The following is a 24,341-nucleotide window of genomic DNA, read 5'->3' as shown; positions in this document are numbered from 1 at the left end:
ATGAGAATGTTCTGGTAGAGTTTCTCTCAATAGGGATGGTTCCTTCCTGGCCCCAAAGACTGATGTCCACTTCCATATACATGCTTCTTCCATGTGCTGCTTTTCTCCTGCAGCATAAACTTGAAAATTCCCAATGGGCACCTGTTGGCCATTGTAGGACCTGTGGGATCAGGCAAATCCTCGCTGGTGTCAGCCATATTGGGAGAGATGGAGAACATCAAAGGACATATCAATGTTCAGGTGAGAGGAGGTGGCTGCTCTGGTAAGAAGCCGCAGAGAAGCTGGAGGCTAATCTGCAATTCACTGATTTTCCCAAGTACTATTGACTAGATAAGATGTCTCCTCCTCTTCCTCTTGCTTCTTCAGGGCTCCATAGCCTATGTGTCTCAGCAAGCATGGATCCAGAATGCCACACTGAAGGACAACATCATTTTTGGGTCACCCTTCGATGAGGTCCGATACCAACAGGTCATAGATGCCTGTGCTCTTCTCCCAGACCTGCAGCTGCTGCCAGGAGGAGACCTTACTGAAATTGGAGAGAAGGTGCCAACCTTGGGCTTAATGGCAGAACGGGCAGGTGGTAATCTGGGGCAATGAGATGGAGCAAGTAGAACAGGGAGGGAGATGACTCTATGATATTAAATGCAGGAACAAGGGATGCTGTGGGTGATGGTCTAGCCTTGCAAAGAAATCTACAAAAGTTCCTAGCCAAATAGTAATGGTTACTAGTGCTCTTGTGGCCACATGTAGCTGTGTTTTATGGCCCATTGAGAAGAAAACAAAACACACCCAACTGTTCTGAATTACAAAAAAAACTTTCCATGGAGATTCTTAAGAGGTCCAATGGATAGCTCAGTTGGTTGGACTGTGGTGCTGATAATGACATGTTTGCAGGTCTGATCCCCATATGAGATAGCTGCATATTCCTGCATTGAGTGGGATTGGACTAGATCAGGCATCCCCAAACTTCGGCCCTCCAGATGTTTTGGACTACAATTCCCATCTTCCCCGACCACTGGTCCTGTTAGCTAGGGATCATGGGAGTTGTAGGCCAAAACATCTGGAGGGCCGCAGTTTGTGGATGCCTGGACTAGATGATCCTCAGGGTCCCTTCCAACTCTGAAATTCTATTTTTCTGTGACTGTCATTGAGAGTTAACACTGATCATATTTGGTTATCTTTGGACATCGTGGGAAGATCAAGTGTTAATGTAGACAGCTGGGCAGGAGAATTGTTATTGGGCGAGTGCATAAGGGTGGGAGAAGTCCTGAAAGGGCATTTGATTGGATGGATGGTTACAGGAAAATGGTGAATTGTTATAGAGTATTATAACAATTCTAACTGTCATGTGGTGTGAGTTTCAGCAGGACCATCTTCATCAGTCAAGGCTGACCAAGCCAAATGCATTGGAGGGGGCTGCTTCTGACTCAAGTAATCAGAGCTCAAGCTGTTGCCATGCACTGAACCATAGAGAAAGCTCAGAGATCCTAGCTTGGCTGCTTTCTTCTGCAGGGCATTAACCTAAGTGGAGGCCAGAAGCAGCGTGTCAGCCTGGCCAGAGCTGTATACAACAACGCAGACATTTACTTGCTGGATGACCCCCTCTCGGCTGTGGATTCCCATGTAGGACGACACATTTTTGACCAAGTGCTGGGGCCACAGGGGCTGCTGCAGCATACGGTGAGCTCTTGCCTGCCCTGCAGACCCTGTTTTGTGAAGAGCAGATGGAGAAATGTTTTGTTTGTTAGTGCTACAAGATTGATACTCCACCTTTCTTCCAAAGCAAACAAAAAAGCGAACAAAAATCTAGCCGGTGTAGGAGACTAGCGTTACTGATTCAGGTAACTGAAAGTTGGCTCCAAAAGAAGTAACTGACTCCAAATGGTCTGTGACTGTTTTCTATAGATGGAAGCTTGCTCTGTCCCCTGGTTAAGAGTGTAGAGCTCAACCCACTTTGGGACTGAGGTCCATTTTACTTGAATCAGTAAATTAAATCAGCTGCTTCAGCTGGATTTGGTGTTTGCTTCTGTTTTGTGATGCGTCTTTCAATGTGTTCTTAGAAAACTGAGGCAGCTGGCAGAAGGCTAAGTTAAAACAAGCAAACAACAATGCTAAATAAAGAGGATTAGAAATTCAACATAATATTAAGATGCATGAAAGCCAAATGCCAGGACCTAACCTAGCTCCAAGAGTGGGTCCAGTTCAGGTAGAGGTGTTCAAGGATCAGAAGGGAAACAAATGTGTCCACAGATGGAGTGGAGGTCAAGCATTGCATCGAAGGCAATAGATGCGATCGTAGGTAGTCTGGAGTTCATGCAGATGAAGATCCAAAGGCCAGAGACATGTGTAGAGTCAGAACCTGGCAGAAAGGCAGCAACAGGGGGCTGATTGGGGTCAGGAGCAGATGGGCGGTAGCAGGCTGTCATCACAGTCCAAGGAAAAGGAGTTGGCGGAGATCTCCTCAATAAGCTGTTCAACCTGGTGGCTTAGGTTGGTTGCAAGGTTTTTTTTAGAGACTGGCATGTTCCAGTTGGCTTGGAGAGTCAACTGAGAATCCTCAAGCTGGAAGCTCAGCTGCTTCTCTTCAGGCTGGAGCTGCGTCCTAGAAATTGTAGCTGCTGGGAGGTGGTTTCAGGAGGGTTAGTTTAAGTTAGCAAAGTGGGCTTTTTGTAAAGGAGAGACAGGTGAGTCCACGGTGTGCCTGTAGAAGCCTTCCTGATATAATGTCATAGGTCCAGGGTACGGAGTGGCTGGGGGTGCCATCTTCTTGATACTACCTCCTTAATTGTGATATGCTGGTTTGTGCCACAGACCCGGATCCTGGTGACTCATAGCCTAAGTTTCCTGGCCCAAGTGGATGACATTGTGGTGCTGGTGGCTGGAGCTGTTTCTGAACAGGGTTCTTACAGCACCTTACTGGCTAATGGTAAAGCATTTGCTCAGCTGCTCAACACATATGGAAACCAACAGGAAAGCAGGCCTGAAGAGGAAGCCACAGGTAAGAAAGCATTACATTAAATGGCAGGGGTGGGGGAACCTTATCAGGATTGGCCTTTTAAGCCAAAGTTGACAGGTGAGCTGGGCTCCTCACCTGTCGCCTGACTTCACAATAAAGCAAGGTGCTGCTGAAACAGAGGAAAACATATTTGATTTAATAGTGTGATCAGGTTTGCATTGAAACGTCTACCACAACGAAGGTTTCCTGCCACTAACAGGGGTTTCAGTGTAAACCCTTTCCTGATTAGGAAGGGAGTTAAACTGAATCCTGTGGCCCAGGGGTTCCCCGCCCCTTGTATACAGGGTTGAGAGATACTGATCAAAGTGGCCGTCCAGTATGCATCTTGTTCTGGAGTCACAGTAAGGTGGTGCCATAAATATGATTTGTAACCTCCGTGTATCAAAACTCCATTTTGAACAGCAACGAGACAACTCTCTCTCATGAAGTTGGAGGTGGGGCAGGATCCACCTAAGATAGTGACCTGATAAAGTGACCTTCAGATTCATTCTTCCTGAACTTGCCTCCTTCCTGAGTTTCATGCCATGCTCTTGACTTTTTTTCAGTGGGGATGGATGAGGACCTAGAACTGGATGGGGACACTGAACCTGGAGCTGAGGAGGTACCAACTGATGTGGTGACCATGTCCCAGAAGAGTGAGGCCAGTGCCCACCAAAAGGACTTCATCCGCAGGTCAGGCCTCCTATGAACTCACAGCCACTTTATTTGCTAATTTGCCTTCCTATTCTCCCCATCTCTTCCTTCCTTCCTTTCTAACATCTCCCTTTCCTTTCTTCCATTTGGAATTTAAGGCTATTGAGCAAGGCCTTGGGGTTGAGGTAGGTGGGGACCAAAGGGGCCATCTCAAAACCAGAAGTCCTAGGGAAGTGTTGATTCCTTCCTAGGGTCTTGTCTATGACCCTAGCATCTTTCCTCACATGGCTAAAAAACTTGCTCAATACCGCCACATCCAGTCACTTCATCTTTCACACACTTGCCCAATCAACATCCTTATAGGGCTTGCAGGGCCTGGGATCAGAACGGTTTTGTTTCTCAGTGTAGCTCAAGAACGGGAAGCCTGTGGCCCTCCGGATGTTGTCACTCCCATTCAGGAGGTATAGTGTAACAACATCTGGGGAGGGGCAGGTTCTCTAGCCTTGGCATAGCTGAGTTTCATCCTGCAGCTTCCTTGATTCCAAAGTTTTTCTCATTGGACATTTCAGCTTCATTCCAGAATCCTTGTTGAAAAACCAAATTGGGTGATACAGGGCAAAACGATGACCTGGGATGTTGGGTCACCCCAATGTGCTCTTAGATTGATAAAGGGTTGCAGCACCAGTCACCAGGCAACAGGTTTCATGTGTTGTGTATTTTTAGATTGTCACTCTGAGGGCAGGAACTGTCTTAGAATTGATTTTTGTAAACTGTTCTGAGACCCTTTTTGGCTAAAAGGCAAGGTATAAATACTTTAGAAAGTATTTCTAAATACCCCACTCACTCTCGACAGCTTCCAACAAATTGACAAACACTGTGCCCAGAGCATGCGGGAAAGCACTATAGAATCTCTGTCCCTCATTATTGTTCTCCTGTGAATTAGCCTTAGTAACAGCAGTCACAAGTCGCTCACGATGTCACAGCGAATGAAGTTGAAGGAGAAGAAGCCAATGGCTGAAATAAAAGGACAGAGGCTGATTGACAAGGAGGCCATGGAAACCGGCAAGGTGAGAGGGGAAGGGGTCAAAATGTTCTCCTGCCTCATAATTAGGACAAATGAGGGTCTCAAAGAGATGGAAGGGAGGAGGGCTGTGGAGACCCTCTCCCAGAGCTAGATGGGGAACAGAGAATGGAGGAGGTTAGTTGAAGAACTCCTCATTCCATTACCCGCAAGGAAGAGGTGTAGTAATGCTTGTTTATTTATTTATTTATTTAATTTGTACACCACCCTTTGTCCGAAGATCCCAGGGCAGTTCAAACAGAAAAATAGAAAATGAGGATACAATAGTGCCCTCTATTTTGTGATTCTTAAAAATTTTTCCCCCTGTTAACCTGCTGCTCAATTTTAAGAGCCTTTGCAGTGTCCATTAATGCGCCCTTCCCCTCCAAGGAACAGTTCAGTCTTTCTGTCCTTATATACTGACTACTGGACTGTTCCTGCTTATTTTCTTGTTAACTGAGTCATCATATGCCAAAAGCATATGCTGGAACGTAAGAGGTTTTCAAGGGCTGCTATTTCAGAGTGCGTGCAATTATCAGCCACCACAGCACACTGTGTCTGATAACAACCCTCTGCCTTGTAGGTGAAGTTCAGCATGTATCTCCAATACCTCCGTGCTGTTGGTTGGTGCCTGTCAACAATGGTCCTGCTTGCCTACGTAGGGCAAGCTGTAGCCATGATTGGCTCCAACCTGTGGCTTAGTGAGTGGACAAATGATGCTTCAAAGTACGCAAACCAGACCTACCCAACTTCTCAACGTGACCTGCGTATTGGAATCTATGGGGCACTGGGTGCTGGCCAGTGTAAGTCTCTGAAAAACAGAACCACTCGAGAAATGTAGAGTGCCCAGGATCTGCCCTGTGCCCTTGGGTGGAGACCCAAGGACTGGAAGAGAGCAGAGAGTCTCTGGGAGTTTGATCACACCCAGTGTAGGCAGCATGTAAAATATACATACCATCTCCCCCAAAATGTGGATGACAGCGGTACCTTGGTTCTTGAACAGCTTAGTTGGCGAACAAATCGGCTCCCAAACGCCGAAAACCCGGAAGTAAGTGCTTTGGTTTTTGAACGTTTTTCAGAAGCTGAACATCTGACGCGGCTTCCACTTGAGTGCAGGAAGCTCCTGCAGCCAATCAGAAGCCACGCCTTGGTTTTCGAACCTTCTGGGAGTTGAATGGACTTCCCGAATGGATTAAGTTCAAGAATCAGGGTACCACTGTATCATTTTTGAGGTCTTTAATTTATGTGCATGCAGCTTAGGGCTTTTGGGAGGGGGGAGGTATTGTATATTATTAGATCTCTTGAAGCATCTTACTCGGCCCCAGTATATATGCTTAGAGTGTGATTCAGGACACAGTAATAATTAATAAATAATAATAATAATAATAATAATAATAATAATAATAATTTATTTATATGCTGCCCACTTGACTAGGTTGCCCCACTCACTCTCGACAGCTTCCAACAAATTAACAAACAAATTAGCAAGACTTGAGAGGGTTTCTATACCCAGTAGTGTGTTACTAAGGGTGAGCATCAAGGCATTTTGGCATTTTGCAGAGGGCACCACTAGAGGTCTATAGAGGTGATATCATCAGGGCAGATGGAACTGGACCATATTTCACCTAGATCAGAGATGGATAACCTGTGGTCTTCCAGATGTCATGGAACTCCATCTCCCACTAGCCCTATCCAACATAACCAATGATTCTAGCACGATGGAAGTTGTCAGGAAAAGCATCTGGAGGGGCCACAGGTTCCTATCCCTGCCCTCTAGTACCAAATGGCCTAAGGCTATTGATGCCAGTATCTCCCTACGCATACTAATGGATGTATTTGTTCTAGCTCTCTTCCTGCTGACTTCAGCCCTTCTTGCTGCCCATGGTGCTGTCCGGGCCTCCCGGGTCCTACACGAGCGGCTGCTGTCCAACATCCTGCGTGTGCCCATGAGCTTCTTTGACACAACACCAACAGGCCGCATCGTGAACAGGTTTGCCAAGGTATGAGCTCACGCTCCGTGATAATATAATAATTTATTATTCATACCCGGCCCATCTGGCTGGGTTTCCCCAGCCACTCTGGGCGGCTTCCAACAGAAATATTAAAATACAATAATTTATTAAACATTAAAAGCTTCCCTAAACAGGGCTGCCTTCAGATGTCCTCTAAAAGTCTGGTAGTTGTTTATCTCTTTGACATCTGGTGGGAGAGCATTCCACAGGGTGGGCGCCACTACAGAGAAGGCCCTTTGCCTGGTTCCCTGTAGCTTTGCTTTTCGCAGTGAGGGAACCGCCAGAAGGCCCTCGGCGCTGGACCTCAGTGTCCGGGCAGAACGATGGGGGTGAAGACGCTTCTTCAGGTATACTAGACCGAGGCCATTTAGGGCTTTAAAGGTCAGCACCAACACTTTGAATTGTGCTCGGAAACGTACTGGGAGCCAATGTAGGTCTTTCAAGACCGGTGTTATGTGGTCTCGGCAGCTGCTCCCGGTCTAGCTGCCGCATTCTGGATTAATTGTAGTTTCCGGGTCACCTTCAAAGCTCTGAGGCTTGCAGAGACTCAAAAGTAAATATTGCTGAAGTTTTTAACTGGGCCAGGAGGAATTGGCAAGTGCTTCAAGCTATAACTTGCTGAGTGTGTGCTGGGAATGGGGGGCACATATGCTGATGATAGAGGAAGTGCTGCTTTGAGATTCTTGTGGGACCCTATTGGGCTTAGCTTCCAGCCTTCCTTGCACAACTGCACATGCACTCACTGCAGATGTATAACCGTTTGGAGGCGTTCCTGGACTCTCAGCTCCCATCAGCCCCAGGCAACACAATCAATGGTGAGGGATGATGGGAGCTGGAGTCCAGCAACATATGGAGGGCAACAGATTGGCGCACCACCCTTGGTTTGGACCATCCCTTCAAGGTCCAGCAGCAGAAGTAGTTTCCAGACACTTTTGCCAGTTGTCCTTGTTATAGCAGCATTGCACCCTGAGCATTGCAGTCCTGGTTTAAGCTAATCAAAAAGTTTGGGGTTGGGGGGGGGATTCAAGCTGAAATCATATAAACATGAAGAAGTTAACAGGCAGAGAAAAGATGGGTGCCTCTCATGGCTAGGTTTCCCGGGGCTATAAATTGTGTAACTTTGGTCTGTTTCCCATGACCATGTTTTAATCAGTGGGACCAAGATAATGGGAAAATAATCTCTTTCTCTCTCCCCACCCCCTGTAGATTTTTCCATTATCAATTTAGATTGTAAGTTCCTTGCAAGAACCTTTCTGGAGACTTACTTATTTAAAGAAACTATTTATATTGATGTAAATAACAAAAAATACTTTAAAAGCATAATATTGAATCTTTACAGATAAAAACATTAGCAGGATTATTGTAATAACCTGCAGTTTTATAAGAGTATATACTTACAGTAGATAATTAAATGTGCAAGTTAAATGAATTTAGATATGCAGAAGATATTAAAAAGTAAATTTAAGGAACCGCAGAAAGAGGGCGAAAGAAGTCAAATTTTGAAATGTTAAATTGATTGGGGAACTAGTGAAATGTATAAATTTGAAAACTATAAATAAAAAACTAAAAAAGAAACAGAAAAAGAGCATAATTTCTTAGAAGAATTCAGACCCAATCCAGCTGCAATTTATATCCTCCAATCAGTCCTGAGTGTCTAACGGTGCACACAGAGGTCTCCCTGGATCAGGCCTAAATTATCTTATACAGTGGTGCCGCACGCAAAGAAAAACTCGCAAGTCAAAAGCATTTTGCGATCTTTTTGTTGACTCGCAAGACGAATTTTTCTATGGCCCTGCTTCACAAGACTTTTTTTGCAATTTTTTTGCTTTGATTTGTTTACATTGGAAAACCGCAAGACGAAATTTTCGCAATACAAAATAACTCGTGGAACGAATTAATTTCGTCTTGCGAGACACCACTGTATATTGAGATGTAGGAAATGGGTGCAGAAAGCTTATAATGCAAAGAGAAGGTGTGGTGCATGTCTATAGTAGTACCAATGAAACTTTCAAACAACAAAACCAGTTTGTAGGTTAGGGAGAATAATGAGAAAAATGTTTAAAGTTAAGGAGAGAGAATTCAAATGAGAAAACCTGAGTAAGTTCGTAATAGAAGGAAAAGGGCACTGGTTGAATGAAGTTTAGAAGAATTTTGGCATTTCAGCGCCCCCCCACCCCCCCAAAATCTCAGAATTTGTAAACCACTCTACATTAAGGGAACACCCAAGCAGTTTATAGAAGTGAAATATAAAACATAATACAGATCATAAAAGACTATTAACACATAAAAAGTGTGTGTGAGCATTGCATAAAGTAATTGTGTGAAATAATGTAACAATTATAAAAAATAAAATAAAATAAAATAAAAATGGCAGAAATAAAGGTAAGTGAGATAGACCTAAAAGCGAAACCTTTGTTTCCAGCTCCGTTTTGAACCACTCTCGTTTGTAAGTGGCCACTCATTAATCTAGGTTGTACAGCATGATAACAACTCTTGGTTCTTTTGTCAACTCCCTCCTCTCTGCCCCCTGCAGGACATTTTCACTGTGGATGAGAGCATTCCCATGTCATTCCGCTCTTGGATTAACTGCTTGTTGGGGATTTTCAGCACTCTGTTTATAATCTGCCTGGCCACACCTTATTTCGCAATTGTCATTCTGCCTCTGGGAATCATATACTACTTTCTTCAGGTGAGTTGGGGCCCAGCCTCTTTGGAAGCGGACATTCCTTTTATTGCCAAGTTGCATCCATTCAGAACTGTTGCTTGAGCCCTGGGGCTTCAGCTCCAATACCTACCTGCTTTGTCCACTGAAGTTAATGGACATTACTAACTTGGGTTCATTAATTTCAGTGGGTCTGCTCTGAGAAAGACTTAGTCAAACCCTTAGTTATGTGATGACTAGGGAAATGCAGAGAATCAAAATCCTTGATACCAGTGCAGAACTATATTGCTGTCCGGAATGTCAGCGCCTGGAAGGAGCTATGCTCCTTGCCAGCTGAAAAAAGAGAGTGACCAAAATTACCAAGTGCAGAATAGAACACACCTTCAGCTTGCAGCAGTGCTAAGCCTTGGCCATCTCGTCAAACTGCAAACTGTTTGAATCCCACTAGTAGAACCCTATGCAAAGACTTCCACTAGTGCAATGGGACTTTTGCCTCTCCTCCGCCCAAAACTGGCTCTGTTGGGATCAGGAGAACCCCCAAAATAGCACGCAGAGGAGGAGAGGGGGACATTTTGTCTGGCAAGCTGAAATGCTTGCACTGATGGAACAATTTCCATAACTGCTATGTTGACTTCCTCCCTGCATTAGGTATTTTTGAATGATGTAAAACTGCCAATGTAATACCGTCAGATAGTTTTCATTTTCCGAACGGGCTTCTTTACATTTAATGTGCTTACAAACAGGCGCTGTAAGTCACTGCAGACGCCAGCCCTCTGAAATCCATGTTCTTAAAGCACACCAGAAACAATGACTCCATCAAACCTTTCTAAAGCTCTCCTGGCATGGGCTTACTAGTTAACAATAGATTATGGCTAACACCATTGAAAAACTGATGCTTGGGTATAATAAAGCAAAACTTGAGTCCCAGAACCGATTTAGCATTTCCTCTCAGAAGGCAGACTCTCCAAACACATCTGAAGCTGTAGAATGGCATAGTCCTATTCTCTCAGTGGCAAAATATTAAGTAACAACTGCAACATACCTGCTAACATTTATCCAATGAAAATAGGGACATCCTGTTCAATAATAATCTTAATAATAATCTATTATTATTATTATTATTATTATTATTATTATTATTATTATTATTATTATTTCATTCATTCCCCACCCATCTGACTGGGTTGCCCCATATGTTGCTTCCAACATTTTTAAAAACATAAAAAATAAACATAAAGAACTTCCGTATTCAGATGTCTTCTAAAAGTTGTATAGTTACTTATCTCCTTGGCTCGGGTGGGTTGCATACCATACCCTCCAACATTTCTCTGATGAAAATAGGGACGTCCTAAGGAAAAGCAGGACATTCTGGAATCAAACCAGAAACTGGGATGGCTTCTGTAAATACGGGACTGTCCCTGGAAAATTGGGACACTTGGAGGGTCTGCTGCAAGCAATGGTTTTAGGAGTGAGGGATAATGGTAAGGCTAGGAGGTCTCTGTTTTGCTTGTGGCTTTCACTTGTGCATTTCTCTGCTCCTAGCGGTTCTATGTGGCCACCTCCCGCCAGCTGCGGCGTTTGGACTCGGTCACCCGGTCTCCCGTCTATTCCCACTTCAGTGAAACAGTGTCGGGCCTCTCTGTCATCCGGGCCTACGGGCACCAGGAACGCTTCCTGAAACACAATGAGGAGCTTGTGGACATCAACCAGAAGTCTGTATACTCTTGGATCGTTTCCAACAGGTGAGGCTGTGATGCAGAAAGTTTTGGCCTATTCTCTAAATCAGGGAGTTGGGAACTTCAGGCTATGGGCCCAAATCCAGTCCTCTGTGCCTTACACCTCCGCCCAGGCCACACCCCTCCCTCGCTCCATTTCAGACCCTGAATGTTTTTGCCAGACTGGAATGTGTCCTTGAACTCTGGCCATGCCTTCGGTTCTCTGGATGGAGGATGGGTGTTGGGGTGTAGGAGTGTGTGTAGAAACTAGCCTGCCGTACAAAGGTAAATTTTACACCCATAGTTCTGGCCACCTTTGCCTCTGCCCCTGCGCACCAGTAGCACATGACCCTTGCAACTTTGCCCAGAGGGGAATGTGGCCCCCAAGCTGAGAAGGTGCCCCCAGTCCTCAAAAAGGGGCCACCAGTCCTCAGACGACACCAGCAGTGTTTTTTAGTTTGGGTGTTACTACAAAGCCTAAAGCAAAGTACTGTACAGTTTTCTGTTGGCCTGGTGAAGCCTCTCTAGGCGTGCAGTTTATCCAGGTTACTTCAAAGTGACATGTCTTTCTTTCTCACATGACCCTAAGGGGCTTGTACAGGCTGAGCATTTGGGAGATCAGGAGGGTGTGCTTAGGCATCACTGCCAGAAGCCAGTTGTTAAAATCCGACTCTGAAGTGAAAGCAGGAGCACCTCCTCTACCCAATGGCAGTGGATGGATTTGAGATGCTGCAGGTTGCAGCACTGATGGAGCCCTCACCTTTCCCTTCCGCATTTGTTCCCCCTTACAGGTGGCTGGCTGTGCGCCTAGAATTTGTGGGGAACCTGGTGGTTTTCTTTGCAGCGCTACTGGCAGTCTTCTCTAAGGATACTTTGGACAGTGGCATTGTGGGACTCTCTGTCTCCTCAGCTCTCAATGTAAGTGACTTGAGGCTACAAGCAGCCAGAGTAATGGCTATACTGGGACTTTGTAAGGCGCATTGATATGCAAGCTAGTGCCTAATTTGGGGTTTTTTCTTGCAATTCATTTTTTACCTGTTTTCATAAACCATCAGGTGTTGAAAATAAAGTGGATTAGAGATGGAGTTAGCGAGAACCTATTGTCATGATGCCCAAGAGCTACTCACTACAAAGCTAGGTGCCAGGTTAAGTTCAAGGTGCTGGTATAGACAGATTAGGATCAGGATACCTAAAATACAATCTCACCCCTTATGTACCCCATCAGTGATCACTGCACTTCGCAGGTGAGAGCCTCCTGCAGATGCCACCTTATCGGGTCTATTCCACACAATATAGGGACCCAGCCTTTCTTGTTATGACAACTATGCTTTGGAATTTTCTCCTGTTAAATATTTGACGGGCACCATCTCTGTTGCCTATCTCTTTCAACGAAGTCTTTCAATAGAGACCTTTCCCAGTCTGCATCTGTATTGGAATTTGTTTTTAGATGTTTTAATTATCACTTGTGTGTTTGCTGCCCTGGATTCCTTCAGTAGGAAGGGCAGGATATAAATTTAATTAATAAATAGTAGTAATGATGATGACGACAAGCCTTCCTATTGGGAGTGTGAGAGGAGGCCACTCTGCCTTTAAAAAGGGATTCTCATAAGATGACATGCCCTTGTGCCTTTCTTCCTTGTGTCTGTAGATGTGGCCAAATGGGATGCAACAGGCTCTCTTAAGTATGGGGCAGGGAAGGGGAAGGGCTGGATGACCAGGGCTGTTTTAGTGATACTTCCACTGCCATGCAGATCACCCAAACATTGAACTGGCTGGTGCGGATGACTTCGGAGCTGGAGACCAACATTGTGGCTGTGGAGAGAGTGCATGAATACACACATGTGGAAAATGAGGTATGGGGAGCTGTGGTGATGTGGGATGGGGGTTGCAAGATTGCTGTGCTGTGGGAGAGGGAAAGGTCCCAATGATTCAAACATATCTTGTGTGATGCCCATTCTTTCTCCTGCAGGCACCATGGGTAACAGCCCAGAGACCACCTTCTGGCTGGCCCAACAATGGAGAGATAAGATTTATAGACTATCAAGTGCGGTATCGGCCTGGGCTGGAGCTGGTTCTCAATGGGATCAAGTGTGAGATCCAGAGCAGAGAGAAGGTGAGGCATGGGGGGGGGAGGTAAACAGGTGGTTGAGGCTGCTGAGAAGGGGAGTAGCACACACTGGAGAAAAAAGGAGTCACATGTGGGGAAAAGCTCTTGTTTACAACATAGCAGATACTGTCCTTTATTTGCTGAGCCTGCATCCCATGGACCTGAAAACCTCTAGGTTGCTCAGCTTCCAAGAATAATTCTCTTAGCTCAAAGTTCAGAACCAACACAGACCTGTCCGACAGGAACCGGAGCAGAGATGCAACATCCTGTCTAGTTGGAAGAACGAACCAGGAAAGGATAACTGAGAAATAAAAGCGGTTTGGTTTATCTAACCCTTGAGATGCTCTTGCTTCAGGTTGGTGTCGTGGGCCGAACCGGGGCTGGGAAATCCTCGCTCACTAACTGCCTCTTTCGCATCCTGGAGGCAGCTGGAGGCAAAATCCTGATTGACGGGCTCGACATAGCAACACTTGGACTTCATGACCTGCGCCGGAACATCACCATCATCCCACAGGTGAGACACCCAGTAAACCTGGCTTGAAGAAGCAGAAGCCAGGCTTTGGCTGCTTGGAGGGAGGGAGTGGAGTACCAATACCAAGTTCTGTGTGGGGTGTCCTCCCTTATTGCATTGATGCTGCTGATTCCTGTGGAGGAGGGCTTCCCATGCTGTTCCACCCCACTCTAGCTGAGAGGGGTGGAGAATATCACATGGATGACACCAGGTGGCCAGTTTTTGCCCACATTGTTTGAAATTAAACTGTTCAGGGGCATGCATGCTGTGCATGGTGCTTTAAAACCCTCAGTAATCTTTTACTGGGACGCGGGTGGCACTGTGGGTTAAACCACTGAGCCTAGGCCTTGCCAATCAGAAGGTCGGCGGTTCGAATCCCCGCGATTGGGTGAGCTCCCATTGCTCTGTCCCAGCTCCTGCCACCTTAGCAGTTCGAAAGCACGTCAAAGTGCAAGTAGATAAATAGGTATCGCTACAGCGGGGAAGGTAAACGGCGTTTCCGTGTGCTGCTCTGGTTCGCCAGAAGTGGCTTTGTCATGCTGGCCACATGACCTGGAAGCTGTACACCGGCTCCTTCGGCCAATAACATGAGATGAGCGCCACAACCCCAGAGTCGGTCACGACTGGACCTAATGGTCAGGGGTCCCTTTACCTTTAATCTTTTACAGCCCCCTAAGAAGCAAATGATAATTAGGGCTTCAAAGTGCCATGCACTGCAAACCACTTTTTGACCCAGCCTGTTTTTACTTGCCCCCTCAACTGAGGTCATATATGACATCAGGTGCACATGGTTTGGACAAAACAGTCTAGCAGTATGCATGGGGAAGCCTTATTAGACCTGTGTCCTCCACTGCTATATTGATGAGATGGCAAATACCATCTCCTACTTTGTAACACAGTGGAATGAGTGGACATGAATAGAAGGGGGTAATTTGTAGGGCCCATCATGAATGTTCTACACCCCCAAAGCATATATGGCTGCAGACCAAGACTATCCCTAGTGGAAGACCATCCATGCCGGCTTAAACTGTAGCTTTTGGATCCCAGAGACGGTATGCTGAAGAACCCTGCCTACTTCACCCTATCCATGCCGTAGCTCACTGTTCAGCACTTGGGTGTGGCTGAAAGGAAGACCACCACTTTGGTTCAGCCTAGCCATGCTGCTGCTTCCAGTCGCACCTGCCTTAAGCCTCTTGTGCCTGCACCTACAGGATCCTGTTCTTTTTTCGGGGAGCTTGCGCATGAACCTGGACCCATTTGACCAGCACTCGGATGAAGAAGTCTGGCATGCTCTGGAGCTGGCACACTTGAAGTCTTATGTACACAGCCTGCCTGAAGGACTGTCCCATCTAGTGAGCGAAGCAGGAGACAACCTGAGGTATGGGAAGGGTGATATGGGCTGCTGTGCGGTGCTTCCATCCTAAGAGTTGGGAGACTGTTGGGAGAGCATGATGATACTTACACTAGCCCCTTGCAGGCAGCTGCATCCATTTAGCTATTGATGGGCGGATCTTGTTTCCACAGCGTGGGGCAAAGGCAACTTGTCTGTCTGGCACGGGCCCTCCTCCGTAAATCCAAAATCCTGATTCTGGATGAGGCCACAGCAGCTGTGGATATGGAGACTGACTACCTGATCCAAGAGACAATCCGGAGCGAGTTTGCAGACTGCACTGTGCTCACCATTGCCCATCGGCTGCACACCATTATGGATAGCCACAGGTACAGTTTGTGGGGTTGTGGGCATGCTATGTGAAATCTGGTGTGATTTAGAGTGGCGTTCTCTCATCATCCACAGCTGTAATGGTTCAGGGCTTCATGGTCTCATGAAAAAGCAGCAAAGGTCCCCTCGGCCAACAATGGATGAGGCGCCTACAGCACTTGTTTCCCAAACTTGGGGCTCTAGTTGTTTTTGGACTACAGTTCCCATCATTCCTAGCTACCAGGACCCCAGTGGTCAGGGATGATGGGAGTTGTAGTCCAAAAACAGCTGGAAACCCAAGTTTGAGAAACACTGACCTATAGCAACAATGGAATTGCATGGAGTAAACTGTCATTCAGTAATCATCCCACTAAAACTTCCACTGGATGCTCCTAGAACTGAATTTGGAAATCTAAATCCAGATCGTTTGTGGGCTGTACTAAATATCCTTACACACAATCCTGAAGAAAGCCAATATTTGAAGTCCATGAGTGAAAAGCTTTCAAGCAGAATGGTTAGTGAGCATAGGAAGAGCCTGCTGGATGAGGCCAAAGGCCCACCTAGTCCAGCATCCTGTTCTCACAGTGGCCAACCAGGTGCCTGTTGGCCCACAACCCACAAGCATGATCTCAGCCCAACAGCACTCTCTCCAACCATGGTTTCCAGCAACTTGTATTCGGAGGCCTACTGCATACAAATGGTTTTCTTTGATAGTCAAACAAGAGAAATAACTCAGCATGCAGCACAGTGAGATATAACCTTAGAAAAGAAGCCTGTTGTTTTCCTAAGCCTGCATTAAACAAATGCTTGAAAAGCACAGTAAATGCTGTGCAGGTCAATTTTTTCCTGGGAAAGCAAATCCCTTCTCAGGTTGGCTTTTAGCTGCAAGCACATAAACAACAAGAAGAACAATGGATTTCTATAAACCTTTTAACGACATTTGGCATCCAAGACTGGGCTGTAAGTTGCTACAAAGCAAATCTGGAAGGAAAGCGATGACTTCATTAAATCTGCTTTACAGTAACCAATACTTCCAAAGGAGAATAGTAACAAAACAGAGAAGCCTTTGGAGCTGCAATGGCTCCATAAGCCCAACCTTTTGGGACAATGGCTGAGCCTGTGCTTCCCACTCAACTCAGAAATAAAATAACTCGGCAAAACAAAAGTTCATGTGATCACATGATGACCTTTCAGGGTGAGCAATCGGATACAGAAATCCCTGTATAAAATATTGGATGCACTATTAGCTCAGTGACTCCCATATTTTTGAAAGTGAAGTGGTGTTAAGGGATGGAATACGTTCAACCCCACCACGCAAACCATCAATGCCAATAATTATTTACCCAGATCAGTCTGCTGCGTACTATCGAAGGGATTCTTATCCTTCCCTCCACCCTCTGGCCACTTTCCCTTTCCCATTCCGGAAACTCCCTCCTCTGGAGCCACCCTGTTGCAGTTTCCACTTCTTTTCCTCAGGAATGTAGATGGCGGGGTCAGTCTTAGAATTGCTGGTGTCAACTTTTCTTTTGCTGCGGGGGCCATACAGATTGACCCCACTTAAGTTTCTGACTGCTATCCTGGAAGGTGCTAGGAGCTGTGCGCAACTAGATATGGGTGCTTGTGCTCAGTCTTGGATGTCTCTCTCTCTCCACTCCAGGGTGATGGTGCTTCAGGCAGGAAGGATTGTGGAGTTTGACAGCCCTGATCATCTGCTTAAACAGCAAAGCATCTTTGCAGGAATGGCCAAGGATGCTGGAATTGTAGGAAGCCACGACACTGCCATGTAGAGACAAGGGCAGCAAGACCAAGGCCAGCTTCATGCATCCCTGTGGTAGCTTTTCCTGGACTTTTGGCCCCCTTTGACTGGGTGCCAACACTGTCTGTACCGGCAGTGATATTATGCCTGAAGCACAGATTGTATCGTCATACAGTTTCTGGGCACGCTACACTCAACCGGCTTGTATCTTCACGGACCTGATATTTTCTTGGCTCTGAACTGAAGCACTGCCTACAAGCCAACCACGGTTCTGCAGAAGGGGTGCCCTTTTACCATCGCCCTCCAAGATAGAAAAGATCAACTGAAGCTCTACCACTCCTCCTCTGTTTCAAGACACAGCGCAGAAGTTCCCATACAATTCACGGTGATATGAAGTAGGCAAAAACAAGCTGGTGGTGTTTTTAGTCTTAACTGGTTCCATTTATCGCCCCCTGCCCCCAAACACGCACCACCTTCCAGATTCATGTTTCTTTGGGGATACCGGCAGCTTCAGTTTCCTCCTCCTTGCTTGGGGTTTCACACCTTCATCTGGAGGTGGGGTGGAGAGGATTTAGGTGACAAATTAGAACTTCACAACACTTAGTACACGGAGATGTGCTGGAAAGGTGGTGACTAATAATTTTTTTGGGAATCCTGTCCCAAACAGTCCAGTCTCTGTAGCCTTCTTTTAAATTTGCTGTCACAAGGTGTTTCAAATGTGGGGTGCACTGGGTTTTTTAAAAAAGTTTTCTGTCTACTGACCCAAGTTCCCGAGGCATCTTACGCTGTATTTAAAATACAATAAAACGGACAATAATTACTGAAGCGGGGCAAATGTTTCTTGCATGTTCCTGTCCCTAGACTTTGCCCAAATGCACCAGGCACTGGGGAAGCAAAGTATGAAAATACAAGTTTGCTTTTCTTGCTATTGGGGTGTTCCCACCCTTCCCAATATTCCAGAAGGATTTTCCTTGACACAAAGGAAAGTTAGGCATAAGTGGCTCTTACTCTTATAGGTCAATCTCCCATTTTTGCCAGTACTGTTACCATTCATCCCTGGACCATCATAATATTTAATTGTTCCTGACAATCTTGGTGTTTGTGTGCTTGAGTTGAGGCAAGCTGCTTGATGTCACAAGGAGAAGGGGTAACGCAAAAGGGGGGGAAACGGACTGTGCATGAATCATTCAAGACATGTCAGAAAAAGTTTTTATTTACAAAACAGCAGCTCAGGAGGCACAATGCAGCTGTTATTCTCTGCTCTTTTATCTTGGAGCAGAAATACCCCCCCTAAAAACTCTGACTTGGGGCAAGGTGGTCTCCACACACACACACACACACACACACACACACACGGCATCCAAGGTGTGCCACCAGACCCCACCTGAAGCTGTGTGAAGGAGCCCTTATGCACTTTGCAACAGCCAATGCCAAATAACACTGAGAGAAAGAAAGCACTCTCGTTTTCAGTAGCTAATCTCCAGCACCTTTGCATACAACATTGCAGTCTGTAGGAAAACAAAATTGCAACCTGTCTTTGTATTAGATCCACTACTGAACAAGAGACCAGCCTGTAGTGCAGGCATGTCAAACCTGCGGCCCTCCAGATGTTTTGGACTACAATTCCCATCTTCCCCAACCACTGGTCCTGCTAGCTAGGGATCATGGGAGTTGTAGGCCAAAACATCTGGAGGGCCGCAGGTTTGACATGCCTGCTGTAGTGGATCTTCAGTCTTGCAACTGTTTCATGCCGTGATAGCTAAATGGAACATCTAAGTTCAGAGACAGCGCAGACTTTTGCATACCAATTGCTGGGGGACAAATGGGCAAATGAGGGGGCCATTGCCTACGGGCTCTGCTAGTGGGCTCCTAGAAGCATGAGGCTGGTTACTGGGAAGCAGGTAAGATGGATCCTTAGACTGATCTGGCAGGGCACCCCTATCACCCAGCCCCCTGGGTTACCATTTGCCAGATGCCTCACAGTTGCCTAATTGGGAGCTAGTCTGAAACTTGTTAGTCAAAGGAGACGAAACACCTACTTCAAGGGGGAATAAACTCCACACGGCAATGCTCGAGGGTAGGGGCACAGCCCCTCAGGACCAGGCACAGAGAGGTTCAGTCTCATTAGGGTAAAACAGCAGAACCCCATGGAAGCACTTCATTCAACTTCACGGGAAACCTGGTTTGGCTCCCCAAAAATGTATCCAATTGAAACCAACTGGGAAGGGGATGGAGAGCACAAGGCCTCCCTCTTCAGCCTGGTTCCAACCGCGATTAAGGCAGCAGTTTCTGGCAACTCCAGACACACATCCTTCACGTGTACTCAGTCTTCCGAATGTAACTGGATGGCACATAGCCCCTCTTCCCGTGTGCCTCTGCCAACCACCACTCCTGGTTCCCCGTGATGTCTTCAAACTGCAGAATCCTTAGTCTCTGATTGGCAGTGACACTCAGTTCATTTGAGTTCCGTCCCGTAAAAGTGTAAACAGCATAGTAGACCTCAAAGTAGAAAGAACGGGGAGGAGGTCAGTGGAAAAGTAGGAAGAAACATGCTGTACCATTCAAAGCCCCACAGAATAAGTCCCAGGTCGTCCCCCTCCCCCTTTTTTTTTACACTGTAAGCTCCTGTTTTGGGAATTTTGTTGTCAAATTGAAAAGCAAGCTAAAAATATCTTAGCCCATACAATATGAATATATAAAGTCCCAAGAATTAGCTGTACTGAATTAGATGGAACAGAACTCACTCTGGGCTTCCAATATGCTCATTTTCAGAGGAAGCCTTGGTTGTGCTAGCTAGCCAGTCAAATTAGAAATGGCCCATTAACAGAGAAAGAAATAAGCCTCTCACCTGGTTCCCCTTAGATTCGCTGGTCCTCGGCCTCAAGTTGCCATTCTCCAGCGAAGGAGTCGCCCTGGCCTTGGGCCGGGCCGGAAGGCCATTGCGTGGGTCGGGGTTACTGTATCGGCGGGATGCCGGAATGGCGCGGGGTGGCTGAGCAGAGTCTACGGGACCCGCCTTAGGTTGGTCAGCAGCATCCACCTCTGAAAGGGCCTGCAAGGAGCTCATTAAATCCCCTTGGAAGCCAGAGTCCTGCAGAGGTTTCTGAGGGCTGTTTGCAGATGCGTTGCTCACTATGCTGCTTGGCGTGCTGCTGCCACGAGATGAGGAGCCGCTGTGCTCGGATTCACTTGAGGAATGGCTGCCCACAGAAACATTTGAGTGGCTGCATCGTGGGTTGTATGGCTTCAGGAAGGAGCTGTACACAAAGCCCTTGGTCACTGTAGAGGGAAGGTTGGAAATCAGAAGCACAGGCAGGCCATGGCCGGTGCGCTGGGGAAGGGCAGCACCTGGTGTCTTCCAACACCAGATTTCTGTATGATTGTGGACACTGGACCAACACTGATAACCACCAACCTGAACTGGGGAGGTGGAAAGTGTGCACTGCTGCTGTGTGCGCATAAAAAGGAGAATATTTGTGGCATTTTTAAAGCCAGGTGAAAGGAAAAGAACTGCGGCCTGTAGGGACTCAGCAGCCTGCTTAGCAGTAAATATAGCTCCTGAGGCCACTAGGGAGAGTGATAAGCAGCTGGACAGAGATTTGTCATTAAAAGAGGAATTTGAAGCTCTACCAGAGCGACTTTGATATCCGGAAAGAACAGGATTTAGAAATTAAAATAAGCACACCTAGTGCCAGATGGGTGGGAGTGCGGAACCCGCACAAATTAAAGAATAGATACAGAACAAGCTCCTCTGGACAGGAGGTGGTCCCACGGTTTGCCTGGAGCCCAAGAGAGGCTTCCACTCACCTCCATTGTCAATGAGCCAGCGGTTCTGACTGCCCATGGGGTCCTTCTTCTTAAGGACCCCCACCAGATCACCCTCCAGCAATGAAATGTCCAACTCTTGAGCGGCGTTGACATTGCGTTCAGCCTGGAAGAGCTTGTCAGGGGGGTACCGAGACAGCAAGGCGGCGCGGAGGTCGTCTGACTGCAGCATGTAGCTGGGCTGCAAGGGAAGTGACAGCGCCAAACAGTGATGGGGACGGCGATGCAGTGACACACAGTGCTCTTTGCCTGGCCCTGGTTCCTCACTGGACAGTGCCCCCCCCCCCGCCCATTGTTGCCCCCACAGTTGCTCACCATTCCCAGAAGCGGTTGCCTCCGTGCTGACTGGCGCTCCAGGCTTTTCCTCTCAAAGGGCTTTTTGGCAGCGGGGGTGCTCTCGGGGAAGAAAGTGAAGACCTGCAGCTGCTGGAGGACGCGGCTATGCTCTTCCTGGAAGATGGCAACCAGATTCCCCTCTTTGCCAACCACCTGCAGCAGCTAGGAGAGAGAGCAGCAGGGCCGTCAGAACAGTAGAAACGGGGAGCCCGGTTAGGCACAAGAGACAGGCCACTATGAAGCCATGCTCCGGGCAGGGAAGACCCAGAGACAGCTCTAGAAACCCAGGATCTGGTGCCTTCTTTTCCTTATTAATAGAGCCCATTATCAACATCAAGATAGTCATCCCAAGGAGCCTTCCATTTCAGAGGGCCTGTAAGGGAAGGGCTATAGCTCAGGGGTGGAGCACATGCTTTGGATGCAAAGGGTCACAGGTTCAATCCTTGACATCTCCAGGTAGGGCCGAGAAGGGCTCCAGCCTAAAACCCTTGAGAGCCACTGCCCATCAACGTAGATAATACTAAGTTAGATGGACCGATGGGTCTGACTCAGTATAAAAGGCAGCTTCCTGTGCTCAACAAAGCCTTCCTATTGCCATTTCCCCCAGTGGCATTTACAGTCTCGGGCAAAGAATAAACTCATGGGAATTCAGAGATTGTATAAGGCACGATAGTCACTTACAACCATCGGACTAGCGGAGGTGATTTGAGGATAGAAGGTCCAAAGGCACCAGAGAGAGAAAACAACAGCCAATATGAAATCCCAGCACAGAAGGCAACTTTTAAATAGCACTGTGCTGACCTAGTGTGTGCCTTTTCCTCCTCCACCCCAACTGGAGGGCATTTGTTGAAAATACAGAGCAAATTCAACAGGGCAAATCAGGCAGCCCTATATGCTCTTTCCTTCTGACCCTCGTTAGTCTCCAATCAGGATGGGCAGACTGCATGGTCCTTTTCCTCCTCCACCCCAACTGGAGGGCATTTGTTGAAAATACAGAGCAAATTCAACAGGGCAAATCAGGCAGCCCTATATGCTCTTTCCTTCTGACCCTCGTTAGTCTCCAATCAGGATGGGCAGACTGCATGGTCCTAGCCTCTCCAATCAGGATGGGCAGACTGCATGGTCCTAGCCTCTCTTGCACACTTACGGAAAGCAGAGGCTGGAGCTCCTGCAACGCCAGGTGCACAAAGTCACAGTGGGCCTCCGCATAGCCACGCAGGCAGCTGGTGAAGAGCTCCTTGGCGCAGCACTGGAATTTGGGCAACTCATCCAGCAGCTGCGTATTCAAGGCCTCGTAATTGTTGCGTGCCGACTGCAGCTCCTCCAAGGTCCGCTTGTCCTTCAGCCTTTCGGCCCGCTCTGTGCACGTGTGGAAGTCCAGGAGCTTGTCGAAACGTTTCTGCACAAGTTTGTGAGGCCCAGCAAACATGTTCAGCAGCTGATTCAGAGGGGAGAACACCAGCCGCTCTGTGCGCTCCTTCTGCAAGGGGCACAAGGACATCAAAATAGCATGCTCTTTTCACCACACGTCTCTGTAGCAAATCATTATTTCGTTACAGTTTCAGTACAAGTTGTACTGGGGGAAAGCAGTACAGGGAAGCAAGGCTTTTTTTTCTATCTTGCTGGAGAAAATTCCTTGGGAGGAGGAGGAGGAGGAGGAAGATGACAATACAGTGGTACCTCTACTTACAAATAACTCTACTTACGAATGTTTCTACTTACGAACGGAGCTCCGTCCGCCATCTTGGATGCGGTTTAGATAGGATTTTTTCTACTTATGAATTTTTAGATAGGGTTGCTTCGACTTACGAATTTTTTCTCCCAATGCATTCCTATGGGATTCAACTTACAATTTTTTTCAACTTACAAATGTGCGTTCGGAACGCATTAAATCCGCAAGTAGAGGTACCACTGTACACATTTGTTTGTAGTGTCAACAAAGGCAGAAGGGCACCTGCTCTGCCCAGTACCACTCCATATATATTTCAGGAGAAAGCCCATTTTGCAATATTTATTCCATCCCATCTCCTTGACACAAGCTCTCCTCCACCTTCCAGTGGTTTCATCACCCTGAAAGGCTTCCTCCCCACCTCCCGCTATGCCTTTCCCTCATACTGAAATATTTTTCTAGCCTCTTCCAAAGTTCTATTCCTTCTGTTTCTGCAGTCAGGTGAATCTGTGCCCAGAAGGAGAGGAGGAAACACCTGACCCAGGAAGGAAGCAAAGACCTCACTCACAAAATCAGAGAAGAGCTGGTCGCTGATAAGACGGTGGACCTTCTGGAACTGTTCCAACTCAGCACTGCCTTTCTCCATGCACAGGTCCCACATACTCAGCGCTGCTGTCACTTTAACACAGGCGGACTCCTGAGGGCAGAGAGACACAGATGTCAGCGGGGCTGGAGCAGCTTGTAACCCCTGCAAGTCTAGCCACAACCAGAGGCAAGACTGTGATGCGGAAACCCCTGCCCAAAGCTGGCCAGGGCAGGACCCTCAAGTTTGCTAGTCCCTCCATCCCCTCAGCCCCTCTGGCCATCTGAGTCCCCAATTCTTCACAAGGTCCTGTCCCATCCCCTACAAATATGTTTATTCACCCGGACATGCTGAAGGTAAAGAGAAAGGTCCCGGATGAAAGATTTAATCAGCCGCTCCTGCATTCGGAAATTCTTCTCTGTCTCCTCAAAAGCCTCATCCTTGAGCTGTAACGGGAAGAGGAGGAGATTTGATAGGTACCGTGGAGCTTGTGATGGATCCCCATAGACATGTGGCCAGTCTCGGCATTTACCTGGGGTGCAAAACCTGTGAGGTGCTTGAGGTGGCTGCTGACGCGGTTGGATTTCTTGATGATGGAATGGAAGTTGAGCTTGGAGATCTTCTCAATGAGGCTGTCATCATCAGTCTTCCGGTACTTCAGCACTGAAAGAGAGCAGTGGAAGGAAGAGTCAAGCACCCAAGAGTCGTGGAATAACAGGGTGTGGTGGGGGACAACAAAGGCCACCTGGTCTAATCC

At 47.2% G+C, this 24,341-nt stretch overlaps 2 protein-coding genes across 5 annotated transcripts in view; one reads left to right on the top strand and one right to left on the bottom strand.

The window, feature by feature from the left end:
* The window catches only part of ABCC2 (ATP binding cassette subfamily C member 2), a 36,772-nt gene extending 18,463 nt beyond the window's left edge, over positions 1–18,309 (top strand). For both annotated transcript variants that reach the window (XM_035133842.2, XM_035133843.2), the window contains 17 exons: positions 114–240; positions 367–543; positions 1,513–1,680; positions 2,812–2,998; positions 3,562–3,688; positions 4,593–4,716; positions 5,293–5,512; positions 6,555–6,709; positions 9,255–9,410; positions 10,926–11,125; positions 11,890–12,016; positions 12,850–12,951; positions 13,068–13,211; positions 13,561–13,719; positions 14,928–15,094; positions 15,241–15,435; positions 17,073–18,309. In XM_035133842.2, the coding sequence (XP_034989733.2) occupies positions 114–240; positions 367–543; positions 1,513–1,680; positions 2,812–2,998; positions 3,562–3,688; positions 4,593–4,716; positions 5,293–5,512; positions 6,555–6,709; positions 9,255–9,410; positions 10,926–11,125; positions 11,890–12,016; positions 12,850–12,951; positions 13,068–13,211; positions 13,561–13,719; positions 14,928–15,094; positions 15,241–15,435; positions 17,073–17,202 (2,665 nt within the window). In that variant the 3' untranslated portion in view covers positions 17,203–18,309. The remainder of the gene's footprint in view (positions 1–113; positions 241–366; positions 544–1,512; positions 1,681–2,811; positions 2,999–3,561; positions 3,689–4,592; positions 4,717–5,292; positions 5,513–6,554; positions 6,710–9,254; positions 9,411–10,925; positions 11,126–11,889; positions 12,017–12,849; positions 12,952–13,067; positions 13,212–13,560; positions 13,720–14,927; positions 15,095–15,240; positions 15,436–17,072) is intronic.
* A 57-nt stretch (positions 18,310–18,366) lies between these two features.
* Positions 18,367–24,341, bottom strand: part of DNMBP (dynamin binding protein) — a 53,570-nt gene continuing 47,595 nt past the window's right edge. For all 3 annotated transcript variants that reach the window (XM_035133837.2, XM_035133839.2, XM_035133841.2), the window contains 8 exons: positions 24,117–24,247; positions 23,926–24,030; positions 23,570–23,698; positions 22,480–22,812; positions 21,312–21,494; positions 20,979–21,177; positions 20,020–20,450; positions 18,367–19,670 (listed from right to left, as the gene is read on the bottom strand). In XM_035133837.2, the coding sequence (XP_034989728.2) occupies positions 19,485–19,670; positions 20,020–20,450; positions 20,979–21,177; positions 21,312–21,494; positions 22,480–22,812; positions 23,570–23,698; positions 23,926–24,030; positions 24,117–24,247 (1,697 nt within the window). In that variant the 3' untranslated portion in view covers positions 18,367–19,484. The remainder of the gene's footprint in view (positions 19,671–20,019; positions 20,451–20,978; positions 21,178–21,311; positions 21,495–22,479; positions 22,813–23,569; positions 23,699–23,925; positions 24,031–24,116; positions 24,248–24,341) is intronic.

Source organism: Zootoca vivipara, chromosome 5 (genome assembly GCF_963506605.1).
Source record: "Zootoca vivipara chromosome 5, rZooViv1.1, whole genome shotgun sequence".
NCBI classification, from domain to species: domain Eukaryota; kingdom Metazoa; phylum Chordata; class Lepidosauria; order Squamata; family Lacertidae; genus Zootoca; species Zootoca vivipara.
This window is presented reverse-complemented; position numbering and strand designations above follow the sequence as displayed.